The 15,194-nt window shown below is 45.7% G+C and overlaps 1 protein-coding gene across 6 annotated transcripts in view; it reads right to left on the reverse strand.

Moving 5' to 3' along the window:
• Positions 1-15,194, reverse strand: part of mybpc2a (myosin binding protein Ca) — an 87,315-nt gene that overhangs the window by 22,757 nt on the left and 49,364 nt on the right. For all 6 annotated transcript variants that reach the window (XM_060849653.1, XM_060849650.1, XM_060849651.1 and 3 more), the window contains 8 exons: positions 14,579-14,608; positions 14,098-14,240; positions 10,378-10,537; positions 9,564-9,668; positions 6,703-6,891; positions 6,278-6,412; positions 3,872-4,039; positions 1,844-1,932 (listed from right to left, as the gene is read on the reverse strand). In XM_060849653.1, coding sequence (XP_060705636.1) covers positions 1,844-1,932; positions 3,872-4,039; positions 6,278-6,412; positions 6,703-6,891; positions 9,564-9,668; positions 10,378-10,537; positions 14,098-14,240; positions 14,579-14,608 — 1,019 coding nt within the window. The remainder of the gene's footprint in view (positions 1-1,843; positions 1,933-3,871; positions 4,040-6,277; positions 6,413-6,702; positions 6,892-9,563; positions 9,669-10,377; positions 10,538-14,097; positions 14,241-14,578; positions 14,609-15,194) is intronic.

The raw sequence follows: 15,194 nt of genomic DNA on the forward strand, positions 1-15,194 counted from the left end.
CCTCGATCCATTCACTACAAATTTTCACAAACTTTGAACTACAAATTAGTATCAAATTTATTTCTCTAAATCCCAGTCTGTTAACCGTCATTCTCTAAACTCTTCTCAAACACAAACATGACTCTTCTGGATACAGGAGGACTGAGTGCAATGTCAGCCGACTAAACTCAATCTTGGCATGAGTCAATTTTATTATGAGAATGGGCAAAGTAGACAAGGCGTCTCTAACTTAAAATTGAAAAGAATGAGAGTTGGAGGGTTTGAGCTATGGGGAGAGGTTTAAATGGCTGGGGCTATTTTCTCTGGAGCATCAGAGGTTGACAGGTAATCATACAGATGTTTATAAACGCCCAAGGGGCACGGATAGGGTGAATAGCCAAGGTCTTTTCTCTAGGGTAGGGGAGTCCAAAAATGGAGGGAATAGGTTTAAAGTGAGAGGGGAAAGATTTAAAAGAGACCTAAGAAGCAACTTTTTCACACAGAGGGAGGTGTATGTATGGAAGGAACTGCCAGAGGAAATGATGGAGGCTGGTACAATTCCAAACTTTAAAAGGCTTCTGGAGGAAGATGAAAAGGAAGGGTTTAGAGGAATATGGGCCAAATACTGGCAAATGGGACTAGATAAATTTAAGATATCTGGTGGGCAAGGACGGGTTGGGCCAAAGGGCCTGTTTCCGTGCTGTACATCTCTCTGACTCTATGATCCCATTAAAATGAATAAGATTCTTAAGGGGCTGGCACAGAGAGGGTGTTTCCATTGGTGGACAATCCAGAACTAGGGATTATAGTCTCAGGCATTGTTTGGAATTGTCTTCGTTCCAGAGACTTACGAAGTTTTGAAATGCTGTACCCCAGGGCTGTCGAGTACATCAAGGCTGAGGTTGATGGGTTTTTGGACACAGAGGGAATCAATGAATGTTGGAACAGTCTGGAAAAGTGAAGCTAAATTAGAAGCTCCCCCACAATCATATTGAACGGGACAAGCAGCCACCTGTACCACTCGTTCTTTATGATTTTACAGGCATTTGGCATATTTCATGGTTATTAGGCCCTAGTGCGGTTCCAAAGAACTAACCTCATAGAAAGCCACGTCATGAAAAGTCAACTCAAAAAACCCTTTTAGTTGGTTTGGGTTGAGTTCATAATGAAGTGTGATAGAGTTCAAGGTGGAATACATTCTACATGATCTGTCGCTAGGACGTGACTTGTTTTCACATCTTAAGCTTGCAATGCTAACATGTCTTCAAATTGAGGAGTGAGGAAAGATTTGCTCCTTGTTATTACAAGTGGTGAATATCCCACTTGCCAGGGGTTCGATTCCCAGATGGGATGGCCATGCTGTTTCTCACACTGGCACAATGGACTGTAATTCCTTGATTTGTTTTCTTTTTTCATGGGATTTTGGAATTATCAGTATTTGTTATCTGAATCTAACTAGCCTTCAAACACATTGCTATGGATTTGAAGTCACATGTAGGCCAGACCGGGTAAAGGTAGCAGATTTTCTTCCCTGAAAAACTCAATGAGCCAAATGGCCTGCTTTCGCATTGTAGGGATTGTATGACTCTTCATCCTTTCGAAGATTCATAATGATGGGTTTTTACAATAATTGATGATGACTTAACCATCACCATCACTTAGACTAGCTCCGGATTATGGAGTTGAAAACAAGTTCCAACACTTACTATTGTGGGATTTGAACCCACACTGTGAGTATCACTCAGGGCCTCTGTAGTAAAACTCTGGTGATTTTACCATTACACCACCTTCTAAGGAGCTGATTGATAACGTCTTTGTAGCTATATATCCCAAGCCATGCTCTCACACACAAAAAACTCCTCACCTGGAAAGGAATCACTAGATTGATTTGTTGGCCGACTCTGCGGATGAATGTGTGTCTCAGTTGCCGTGGTACCCAGATTTTTGGGTGTTCTGGAAGGAAAAGAAAGGAATACAAAGTTAACAGTGCACCTTAGCAAGTCTGAACTGCCATGGCCTTGAGGATTAAACAGGTAATTAATTGGCACCCTCAATAACTTAACTTGATCAGAAGCTATCTAACTATTCAATTGAGCTCTATGCAGCACAGTATTGCTTATATTACTTTACATGTATTGTATCCCCAATCAACTAATCCAGCCCAAGTGATCCACACTTTCATTTACACTCCCATTTTTACATTAGAGTAACCCTGCATTCCTCCCTCTCCTGGTGTGTTTATTGAGCTACCAAAGTTCCCCTTAAAGGAATATATCACATTCCTAACTCACTGTGGGGTGGGAAGTTCCATGCTCCAGCCAGACTCAAACATTATTCCTGATGAAGGGCTTATGCTCGAAACGTCGAATTCTCTATTCCTGAGATGCTGCCTGGCCTGCTGTGCTTTGACCAGCAACACATTTGCAGCTGTGATCTCCAGCATCTGCAGACCTCATTTTTTACTCAAACATGCTGGATATGCTTTTGATTGGTATCTTTAGTAATAAATTCTAGGACTCATTTGTTGTGATTTTTAATTCCCGCTTACAGGATTATACCTTTTGTTTTAAGTTTATAAAATCATGAGGGGCATAGATAGGATAAATAGACATGGTCTTTTCCCTGAGACGGAGGAGTCCAGAACTAGAGAGCATAGGTTAAAGGTGAGAGGAGAAAGATTTAACAGGGACCTAAGGAGCAACTCTTTCATGCAGAGGATGGAGCATGTATGGAATGAGCTGCCAGGGGAAGTGGTGGAGGCTGCTACAATTGCAACATTTAAAAGGCATCTGGATGGTTATATGAATAGGAAGGGTTTAAAGGAATATGGGCCAAGTGCTGGCAAATGGGACTAGATTAGATTGGGATATCTGGTCCGGTGGAACAGTTGGACCAGACAGTTGTTTACTCACAGTGTGGGTACATCTCCATGACTCGAAAGAAAGATCTGCACCCATAAGGCTACGCTTGCCGAGAGACTCAGAGCATTCCAAGCAGGTTGATACACCTTTAATGGCAGACGAGGGTGGAGCGATGGCAAGCAAACAGAATTAAGCCAACACAGAAAATACTCGAGAAACCCAACAGCATCTATGTCAAGAGAAACCTAATTAACATTTTGAGTCCGGTATGATTTGGCAGCACGGTGACTCAGTGCACTGCTATCTTACAGCACAGAGACCCTGGGTTCGATTCCACCCTCAGGCTGTGTGGAGTTTGCACATTCTCCTCATGTCCAGTTTCCTCCCAGGCTCCAAAGATGTGCAGGTTAGGTGAACTGGCCATGCTAAATTGCCCACCGTGTCCAGGGATGTGCAGGCCATGGATTAGCCATGGGAAATGCAGGGCTATTGAAGAGAGGTGAGTTTGGCGAGGATGCTTTTCAGAGGGGCCAACTGGTTTGCTTTCACACTGTAGGGAACTATGATGCTTCATTGTCTGAATATTCATAATGCACTCGAAGAAGATTCACTGTGGACCCGAAACATCAACTCTGTTTCTCTCTTCACAGAATCTGCCAGACCTGCCCAGTTTCTCCAGCAAATTTTGTGTTTTTGTTTCGATTTCTAGCATCCGCAGTACTTTGGCTTTATTTGAAGAATTAAGATACAGATTGTCCATGATGAAACTGAATGCTGGAACCAAGGGGCTGGCTAAATGGTCTCCCCGTGCTGCCTCTGATCCTAACAAAGGGTCTTTCTACTGAGGCAGAGCTCAAGGATTTATGGCAAGTTACTAAAGGATTATGAGGATTTCACCCAGAGGAAAAACATCACACATAGGCTCCTGATCTTGGGTTCCACTGCTGTATTCCCAGATCCCTCAAAGCTAAAACTTCCATTATTGACCCAAGTATTCTTATTTTTGCATTGTTCATCTTGGTTTTACTTACGGACAATCTCGCGGATAGTGACTGATTGGGAGAGAATTGCGGGCTCGCTTTTTCCAGCTATGTTTACTGCCCGCACACGGAAATTAATCTTCTCTCCTGTCGGGAGGTTTTTCACGGTGAATCCAAGACGCTCCACCAGCTCAGTGTTGGCTGCAATCCACTCATTGGCTACAGAAAGGCAGAGAGGGTTTGCAGTTAGGACAACATAGTGAGCTGCCAGAATCAAAACTCAGATGGATGGATTCAGGTAAAGTGAGGGCAGCTGAACAGCGGCAGAGGCTCTGCTCCACTCCTTCCCTGATCCGAACTGGATTATCATCAGAATGGTCATGGAAGGCAAGTGGTTTGCTGCTCAGAAGGAAGGGGAACCGAAAGGGCTACAGAGTTAGGGTAGAGGAATGGAACTGAGTAGGATGCTTTTCGGAGGGTCGGTGTGGACTTGAAGGGCTGAATGACCTGTTTTCACACTGAGCGATTCGATGATCCTATGAAAGGGATTGGGGAAGTTGAGAAACTGGTTTCAACATAAGAAATAAAAGCAGGATAGGCCATTCAGCTTCCTCAACTAGTTAGTAAGATTATGCCAATTGTGGACTTAGTCCCAATTCCCTCATTTGCCACACATAATCCTCAACTCCTCTGTCATCCCAAAAACCTGTCCAAATGGACCTTGAATACATTCAATGCCCAAGTCTCCATTGTTTGATGAGGCAGAGAATTCCAAAAACTAACAACCCTCAGAGAAGAAATGCCCCCTCACCTCCATGTTAAATAGGAGAGGCCCTTTTTTTAAACAGTGCTCCTTGTTGTAGATTGTCCCATCCTTTCGACAGCCCATCCAGTCAAGCCACCTCAATAGCTCATAGTGCATGGGTGAAAGCTCCAATGAGGTAGAGGGTTAGCCATGATCATATTGAATGGCTGAATAGGCTTGAAGGGCCGAATGGCCTTCAATGTTAATTGGCTGTCAGCGATAGCTCCACTTAAATAATCAAATATCTCTCCGGGTTACGGAGTAAGATTTCATGTTTTCAGTTAATGCCCATTTTTGGGTTGGAATGGGACCTGGACTGTTTCAGGAGCAGCGGCCATGACCTTCCCCGAATTGGCCAGTAGGAGTCACTGCAGTGCAGAAGAAGCTGCAAACTAACATTGAAAGAGGGGAAGATGGCGACTCCATCTCGAGGCAACCTCTCAACAACTTTATAACATTTTTGAATAAAATTTATCACAGGCTCTGGTCCTCTAGTGGGGAGAGGGATCTCTCGGGGTGGGGAATTCCAGTCAACCTCAGAAACGTGGCCATTAACTGACCCTGAATGATGGTTTCTCAAACAGTGGGTCATGACCCCAAGACAATTAAGGTTTATAAAATCATGAGGGGTATAGATAAGGTCAATGACAAGGATCGTATTCCTAGCGTGGGGGAATTTCAAGAGTAGGGGGCATATTTTTAAGGTAGAGGAGCAAGTTTTAAAAAAAGACATGAGGGGCAACTTTTATACACAAGAGTGGTTCGTGTGTGCAATGAACTTCCAGAGGAAGTGGTGGGTGCAGGTGCAGTTACAACGTTTTAAAGATATTTGGATAATTACATGAATAGGAAAGGTGTGGAGGGAAATGGGCCCAGCGCAGGCAGGTGGGACTAATTTAGTTTGAGACTATGGTCGGCACGGACTGGTTTCTGTATGTATGACTCTATGACGAAGGATTTCTGGATAATGAGCCCTGAGATTATGACATTGGACTGAATATTAAGAATGGTATGGCCCCTTTAAATAGGTGGCATTTATCTTGTAATGATAGCCATGGCCTAAGGCATATATCTTGAAAATCTAATTGCTGTTGCAAATAAATTACTGCGAGATGGTAGTTTCTTTAAAAAAAGAAATGGCCCATGCCCCATTCAGCAACTAAAGCCCACCATACGTCTTCACCCCCTCCACAAATCTCATGCCCCCAAAACCTTCTCTCTGGAGTCAGTGCACTGACACCAGTGAGAACTGGGGGAGCGCGGGTTGGAGGTGAGAAGATGGGGGCGGGGGGGGGGAGCGCAATTCCAAAGTGGCCATTGCTGCATCAGAAGTCATGACGCCCTCCCCCCCACAACAAAAACCTTGGCTTGTGACTCCACTTTCGGGGAGGTGCCAACTCCCTCTGTGTGGTGTCCAGGGCACGGTGGGATGAAGCATTGCTTTAACTGGGGAAAGGCATTTTTTTGCAGGTGGGTAGCCCTTTCTGTCCCGATGCCACCTCCAGTCAGAAATACCCTCCCCCTCCCCCGGGGCGAGATGGTACGGGTGTTGGCCACCATCCCCCATGTACCCGCCTATCTCCCTCCCAATCTGGAGTTTGGACCCCCTTCACCCCCACACCCCTGGTGCCAGCTAACAGTGCGGTACTCACAGCCTTCCTTGCAGTATTCAATCAGGTATCCATCCACACCTCCAGCACCAATCTTCTCAGGCATCCTCCACTTCAGGGTGGTTGTGGTGTCAGTGACATCCTCAACACACAAGTGCGACGGCTCACCGGGCACAGCTACAGACACAAAGTATACGCTCAGTGGCGGGTTTGGTGTGGCACCTTTGACCAGCCTTGGCCTGGCCATGACCCTCCACCCAGGCACTTACAACCACCCAGCCTCCCAATGCCAGTTTAATCAGAAAGACAGGAAGTGGCAAATGTCTCTAAAAGCCACCATAGGAGGTCAAATTCCCCTTCACAATTAAAAAGGAACTTCTCCTCCCCACACCGCCCCAGTTGTTGGTAGAATTCCATTCATCCATTTGCCCATCGCCATACGCTTGCCCACACTGCCCTTGGCTTACCAAGTGGCATGAATGTCCTGGAGGAGGCGCTAGGCTGCGAGATGCCGATACCATTCACAGCGAATACCCGCATCTCGTAGAGGCAGCCCTCAATCATCCGAGTGGCAGTGAAGGTCGTTTCTTGGAGAGGTTCAAAGTTCAACTTCATCCACCTCATGCTCGTTTTCTTCTTCCTTTCCAGCAGGTAACCTGGAGGAAGAGGCAAAGGATGAGCCAAGTCCCAGTGAGACTGCAGAGCCCCCACAATGCATTGCAGCCCATGCACCATCTCTACTAATGCACAGACCAGAGATACTGTACAGGAGTCAGATTCAGGTCAAACAATCATTTCTTTGCACACAAGGAAACATAGAAACATTAAAAAATAGGAACAGGCGTAGGCCATTCGGCCCTTCGAGCCTGCTTCATCATTCAAAATGATCATTCAACTTAGTCCCCTGTTTCTTGCTTTCTTCCATCAATCCCTTTAGCCCTGAGGACTATATCTAACTCCTTCTTGAAAAATATCTATCTCTTTCTTGAAAACCCGCTGTGGGTAAACACACTGTGAAGTATAAATCCAACTCCACTGGGCTGCAGACATCTCCAAGTGTTGTACAATATATTACAACAGACAATTCCCACATTTCTCCATCCAGGTTCCTTATGTTACCTGCTGCCTTCCCACTGTTTTCACAGACATTGTCTGTGCTTTAGCCAAAGCTAGCTCTATCCTGCTGATGGTACAGCTCCTACATTTCTAACCAGTCTTCATTCACCTGTGGTTCCCATTTGCTTTTACAATATGACTGAGAATAACCCTTAACTAACTGAAACCAACTCACTCTCTTCAGTGCAATGAGACGGCTGTGTGTGAGCTATACTTCACGCTGTTGGAGCTATGCCTGTGCTGTGTAGTTCTCCTACAGACTAATGCCTGCTGTTCGTCCCAAACACTCCCTTGGTTCCCAGTAGGTCAGGGCTTTTCATAGTGGAGGAGAAGGGTTGTAACCCCAAGTGGGGTCATGGGCTGAAATTGTGGGATTGCCAGTTCCAAGGTAGTAATGGTGGAGTTCAGACCAAGTGGTAAGAACTGTTATCCAGTTCCAAAAGCCCCTCCCTATCACTGAGGGTGCATGAGGCTTTTCAAACCCTGAAATGGGGGCACAGAGTGTCTAGGGAACACTGCCCCAGGGCGTTGAGCTCTCAGCCATGCACTGTCAGAGGATGCACTATTTTACAGTGCTCCTTCTGCTGTTCAGAGTCCCTTGTCTCCCTAGCTTGTCCTTATCCATAAGACAGCGCAACAGAACGAGGCCATTTAGCCTATTGAGGTAAAAACAAGGACTGCATATGCTGGAAACGAGAGTCTAGATTAGAGTGGTGCTGGAAAAGCACAACAGGTCAGGCAGCATCTGAGGAACAGGAAAATCGACATTTCGGCCAAAAGCCCTTCATCAAGAATAGAAGCAGGGTGCCTGCAGAGTGGAGAGATAAATGAGAGGGGGATGGGGGTGGGGGAAGGTAGAAAAGAGTACAACGGGTGAATGGGGGTGGGATGAAGGTGATAGGTCAGAGAGGAGGGTGGAGTGGATAGGTGGAAAGGAAGATAGGCAGGTAGGACAGGTCATGTGGGCGGTGCTGAGCTGGAACACTGGAGCTGGGGTGAGGTGGGGGAAGGGGAAATGAGGAAACTGATGAAATCTACATCGATGCCATGGGGTTGAAGTGTTCCGAGGCGGAAGATAAGGTGTTCTTTCTCCAGGCATCTGGTGGTGAGGGAGCATCGGTGGAGGAGGCCCAGGACCTCCATGTCCTCGGCAGAGTGGGAGGGGGAGTTGAAATGTTGGGCCACGGGGCGGTGTGGTTGATTGGTGCGGGTGTCCCGGAGATGTTCCCTAAAGCGCTCTGCTAGGAGCCATCCAGTCTCCCCACTGTACAGGAAACCGCATCATGAGCAACGGATACAATAAATGATATTAGTGGATGTGCAGGTGAAACTTTGATGGATGTGGAAGGCTCCTTTGGGGCCTTGGATGGTGGTGAGGGAGGAGGTGTGGATCAGTTTTGCAATTTCTGCGGTGGCAGGGGAGGGTGCCAGGAAGGGAGGGTGGGTTGTTGGGGGGCATGGACCTGACCAGGTAGCCATGGAGAGAACGGTCTTTGCAGAAAGCAGAAAGGGGAGGGAAATATATCCCTGGCAGTGGGGTCTGTCTGGAGATGGCGGAAGTGTCGTCGGATGATGTGGTTTATGCGAAGGTTGGTAGAATGGAAGGTGCGCACCAGAGGTTCTGTCCTTGTTACGGTTGGAGGGGTGGTGTTTGAGGGCGGAGGGGCGGGATGCGTTGGAGGGCATCTTTAACCAGGTGGGAAGGGAAATTGCAGTCTCTAAAGGAGACGGCCATCTGGTTGTTCTTTGGTGGAACTGGTCCTCCTGGGAGCAGATACGGCCGAGGCGGAGGAATAGCCTATTGAGTCTGCCCTGACATTCAATAAGAGCTCGGCTGATCTGATAATCCTCAACTCCATTTTCCTGCCTTTTCCCATTACACTTGATTCCCTTACTGATTAAAAATCTGTCTGTCTCAGCCTCGAATACACTTAATGGCCTTAACAAACCCCTGTGGTAAAGAGTTCCACAAATTCACCACCCTCTGGAAGAAGGAATTCCTCCTTATCTCTGTCTTAAATGGGTGACTCCTCACTCTGAGATGATGCTGTCTGGTCCTAGACTCTCCCATCAGGATCATTGAATCCCTACAGCGTGGAAGTAGGCCATTCAGTTCATCAAATCCATACCGACTCTCTGAAGACCATCCCATCCGGACCCATGCCCCTACCCTTCCTAACATCGACAGCTTCTCCCCTGGAACACCCGTTACCTGTAATGGGCTGGCCACCATCATACTTTGGAATATCCCATCCCGCGGTACACCAATCCTCTCCAATGCCGATGATCTTGACATTCTCAGGGGGGTCAGGGACATCTGCAAAACAAAGGCTTGGTAACCCTGATTGTCGGCTTGTCAACGTAACTACCACTGCTCCTCACTGGAAGCTCAACAGAATTAAAGGTCATTAAGAGGGAACCAAGCATTCAGAGTGCTGGATGGCCTAAAGGTCTCAGATTCCCTTCAGAGAGAACTGCACAATTTCCCAAGGCAGGCCTCCATGGGACTCTGACACCATTTGATTTGGTTGCTCGGCCATTTCAGAGTTGTCGCATGATGGCATTGTGGGTAATCCTACACCACAGAAGGTTCAAGAAGGCAACTCATCATCACCTTCTCATGGACAAACAGGGAAGGGCAACAATTCTGGCCTTACTGATGACAAATTCCACAAATGTATAAATAAATAAAGATTACAAACAAGTTATCCTGAAAATTATAAGTTTCCTTCTTTAACCAAAACTTTTCCAGAGCAGACAGAAGTTTGAAATTGAAAACAGGATGAGGATCAAAGTTTAAATTCCGAGAGTTGAAGTTCATTGATTACCTCAGGAACTAAAACCTCCATGTCTCTACAAATTGGGAAATATTTTTGGTGTTTGGAATTTTGCTAGAAATTGTTTCTCCAAAATCCAGATTGTTGGCTGCCCAATTACCCTCTCTTTTCTGATCAACATTTTTGCTCCTTTTGCTCTAAAACCAATGCATCTGTTCCTACCACATTGCCCATCCCTCAGAGACCTACCAACAACTTTGATAAAGATGGTGGCCTTATCTTCGCCTGCTGGGTTCTGCACCAGAATGCTGTATTTTGCCTCATCTTCTCTCAGTGCACCCTCCAACACCAGACTGCTGATATTGTTCTTTGTCTCAATACGTAGGCGTCCTTCTACGTCTGTGAGTACCTAAACATGAAGTTAACGAATCAAGATACTTTCTTTGATTGCACCATCTTGTTAGTTTAATCATAGAATCCCTCACCTGTGGAAGCAGGCCATTCAGCTCATTGAGTCCATGTTGACCTTCCGAAGAGCGTCAAACCCAGACCCCCCACCACCTCCCCACTACCAGAGGACACAGCTTAAAAATACGGGGAGACCATTTAGGACAGAGATGAGGAAAAACTTCTTCACCCAGAGAGTGGTGGCTGTGTGGAATGCTCTGCCCCAGAGGGCAGTGGAGGCCCAGTCTCTGGATTCATTTAAGAAAGAGTTGGATAGAGCTCTCAAGGATAGTGGAATCAAGGGTTATGGAGATAAGGCAGGAACAGGATACTGATTAAGGATGATCAGCCATGATCGTACTGAATGGTGGTGCAGACTCGAAGGGCAGAATGGCCTACTCCTGCACCTAATTGTCTATTGTCTACCCCTGCAACCCTGTATTCTCAATAGCTAATCCACCTAACTTGCATATCCCTGTACAGTACAGGGCACTTTACCATGACCAGTCCGCCTAACCCACACATTTTTGGACTATGGGAGGAAACCGAAGTATGTACAGACATGGGGGAATGTGCAAACTCCATACAGACAGTCGGTGAAGGGCAGAATTGAGCCCAGGTCCCTCATACTGTGTTGTAGCGATACTAACCACTGAACCACAGTGTGCTGTTGGACTAGTTTGGGACCTTGGTTACTCCATCAGTTCCGACCCCAACATTAAACTAGCGTCAGTTTTAAAATGGGTGGACCACACCTGTGGTTCAGTTGGTTTGAGGAGGTTGGTGAGCAAAACTGTGTGGACTCTTTGGGGAGCCGTACTCCAGGGAAACATACTCTTCAGTCCAACCAGTCCATGCCGACCTTCATCCCAAACTAAACTAGTTCCACCTGCCTGCACCTGTCCCATATCCCTCCATATATTTCCTATTCATTATCTAAATGTATTTTAAACATTGTAACTGTACCCGCGTCCACCACTTCCTCAGGAAGTTCATTCCACACACAAACCACTCTCCATTTAAAAAAAAATGATCCTCAAGTCTTTTTAAAAATCTTTCTTCTCTCACCTTAAAAATATGTCCCCAGTCTTGAAATTCCCCATCCTGGGGAAAAAAAAACACCTATTGTTCACTTTATCTATATTCCTCATCATTTTATAAACCTCAATAAGATCACCCCTCAACCTAGGTGAAAGAAGTCCCATCCTTGTAAATCTTTTCTGAGCCCTCTCCAGGTTAATGATATCTTTCCTATAACAGGGCGACCAGAATTGCACTTAGTACTCAAGGAGAGGCCTCCCGAATATATTGTACAACCTCAACACGATGTTCTGACTCCTATACTCAAAGGTCTGAGTAATGAAGGCAAACATGCTAAACACCATCTTAACCACCCTATCTATATGTGATGCAAACTTCAAAGAATTATGTACCTGAACCCCGAGGTCTCTCTGTTGGACAACACTACCCAAGGCCCAAGGTCTCTCTGTTGTACAACACTACCCAAGGCCCTACTTTTAACACTACTTTTAACTCTGTTGTACAACACTACCCAAGGCCCTACTTTCAACTGTTTAAGTCCTGACCTTGTTTGCTTTACAAAAATGTAATACTGCACACTTACCCAAATTAAACTGCATCTGCCACTCTTCACTCTTCAGAGATTGGATCAGTTACTACAATGTTCACTGGAGTTTAGAAATGGTTGGGGTGGGGGTGGGGAATCTATAAAATTCTAACAGGGCTACATGTTGAACGAATGTTCCAAATGACTCGGGAGTCCAATAGACAATAGACAATAGGTGCAGGAGTAGGCCATTCAGCCCTTCGAGCCTGCACCGCCATTCAATATGATCATGGCTGATCATTCCTAATCAGTATCCACTTCCTGCCTAATCTCTATAACCCTTGATTCCACTATCTTTAAGAGCTCTATCCAACTCTTTCTTAAATGAATCCAGAGACTGGGCCTCCACTGCCCTCTGGGGCAGAGCATTCCACACAACCACCACCCTCTGGGTGAAGAAGTTTCTCCTCATCTCTGTCCTAAATGGTCTACCCCAACTAGGGTCCAGAACTAGGGGTCACAGTCTAAGGGTGCAACAAAGGCCATTTCGAGCTGAGGTGAGGAAAAGATTCTTCATCCAGACAGTGGGTGTGCCAAAACATTGAGTGTTGCCAGGAAGAAGTTAAATATAATTCTTAGGGCCTTGGGGATCAAAGGGTACAGGGGAGAAAGCATGAACAGGGCAGCATAGGAAGAGGGGAAATTATCGGATGATCAGCTGTGATCATATTGAATGACAAAACAGGCTTGAAGGGCCAAATGGTGTACTCCTATTTCTGATGATTCAAGTTCCATGAAGTCTAGGCCGACAGCTCCAGTCTTACTAATGAGGGAGAACTGCACAGTCCATGGTGGTGGATTTTAAACAACAACATTAAACAAAGCCCCATCTTGCCTTCCCTTGGGCAAACAGAGCGCCATATTGAAGTGGAGTGGGGTAGTTCTTCTTGGTGGCTAATGTTCATCCTCAAGCAACATCATTAAAAATTGATAACCTGGTCATTATCACACTGTCATTTAGAGAAAGCTTTCTGCAAACAAATTGGTTTGTCTGTATTTCTAACTGTCACAACTTCACTGGCTGCAGAATGTTTTAATATGCTCTGAGATATGGATGAATTGTTATGGAAATGCAGTTTTTAATAAGTCATACATCTGGCAGTCACTACGGGATGTTTATTACTGTCAGACTTCAATATCCTGGAAGGCTCAGGAATGAGAGTCTGGAGCACCCAGGATGTGGCTATGTGGCCTACTGGATAAAGGCATCTAACTATTGGGTAAGCCATCTGACTTCAATGTTAATCAAGATGTTACTGGAGGTCTGCAGGTTCAATTCTTGTTGTGATCACCCTTTTAAAGTAATGTTGAGAAAAACTTCTTCACACAGTGAGTAATTCGGGTCTGGAATGCACTGCCTGGGGATATGGTTGGGGCGGGTTCAATTGAGGCATTCAAGGGAGCATTGGATGGCTTTTGTGAATAGTAACAGTGTGCATGGATATAGGGAAAAGGCAGGAGATGCCAACTAGATAATAGATCCAGACTGGATAATAGATCCCGACTAGATAATAGATTCGGATTAGACAATATTTAGGGACTGGATAGTAGATCAGACTGGATAATAGAGTCAGACTGGATAATAGAGCCAGACTGGATAGTAGATGTGGATTGGATAGTAGAGATCCAATGCGGGCACAATAAGTTGACTGATCTCCTTCTGCACTGAATGATTCTGTGACTCTGCGGATGTCCGGAGGGTCCCAAAAGGTATCCAAAGGGTTCTGGGAGGTGTCCAGAGGGTCCCGGAGGGGATCTGGGGCAAGAATCCAGGGAGTCCAGGCATTGGAGCACTGCAGGGTGTGTGTCCAAAGTGCATTGAATGAAATGGTCAATTACAAACAAAGAAATTTGTTACCCCAAGAGCAACTGAGGGAATGACTAGTAATACTTACCTGGTCAGTCTTGTACCAGGTAATAGTGGGAGGGGGCTCACCACTGGCATCAGCATCCAGTCGGACTTTGTTACCTGCGACCACCACAATGGTATTCTGGGAAACCACACTGCCTGTGCAGTCAAGGTGGATCTTAGGAGGCTCTGTGTGTGAACAAAAATCACATTTTAAAAAATGGACAGAGACACAGGAAGACACGATCCCAGAGAGGAAGCATGAAAAAAAAATCAGATAAAGAATTAAGCAAAACAAACAGAAACAAGAAGAGAGAGAAGGAAGACAGAGAGAGAGAACAAGACTCTCGTTTTCAGAAGCGATTACAATTATATTTCTCAGATTATGCATTCACCTTCGGACAGAGGTCCTACTCAGGACATGACAATCCATTTGGCTGATCACTCAGTTTAATTTTAAAATGCAAACACAATACTGCTATGGAACGACCTCACCACAACATTCAAAACCGACATCCAAAACTCACCTTGGCGGGGGACGTAGTCGATTTTGATCTCTGGAAGACACAAAGAGAAAGAGAGAGTGAAAATAAAGTGGACAGTGAAACCAGACATTGAGCTTGGTTGCTGCTTGTTGTTTGTCAATGAGCCAAGATAGCAGCTTCGGAGCAACAAGAAGCTATTCAGCCTCTCAAGCCCATTCTACTGGTCAATGACTGAACTCCATGCACCAATTTGGTTCAATAATATCATTATTATGATTTCCTGAATATCATTTGCTGCCAAAACTCTCATAGTTAGTATTCTTTAGTTTATTTTCATAGGTGAGACCTCCAGCATCTGATCACCTTTTGTACAAAGCGCTTCCTGATTTATCTCCTGCCTCTGCTTTTAGGAGCAAGTGAGGTGTGCAGGTGCTGGAGATCAGAGTGGAGAGTGTGGTGCTGGAAAGACACAACAAGCCAGGCAGCATCCGTGGAACAGGAAAAATCAACATTTCCTGATGAAGGGCCAATGCCCGAAATGTCGATTCTCCTGTTCCTCAGATGCTGCCTGACCTGTTGTGTCTTTCCAGCACCACATTCTCGACTCTGCCTCTGCTTTCAGTTCATCCACTAGTCCCAGACTCTCTCCACAATGGGA

This window comes from Hemiscyllium ocellatum, chromosome 33 (assembly GCF_020745735.1).
Source record: "Hemiscyllium ocellatum isolate sHemOce1 chromosome 33, sHemOce1.pat.X.cur, whole genome shotgun sequence".
Lineage (NCBI taxonomy): Eukaryota > Metazoa > Chordata > Chondrichthyes > Orectolobiformes > Hemiscylliidae > Hemiscyllium > Hemiscyllium ocellatum.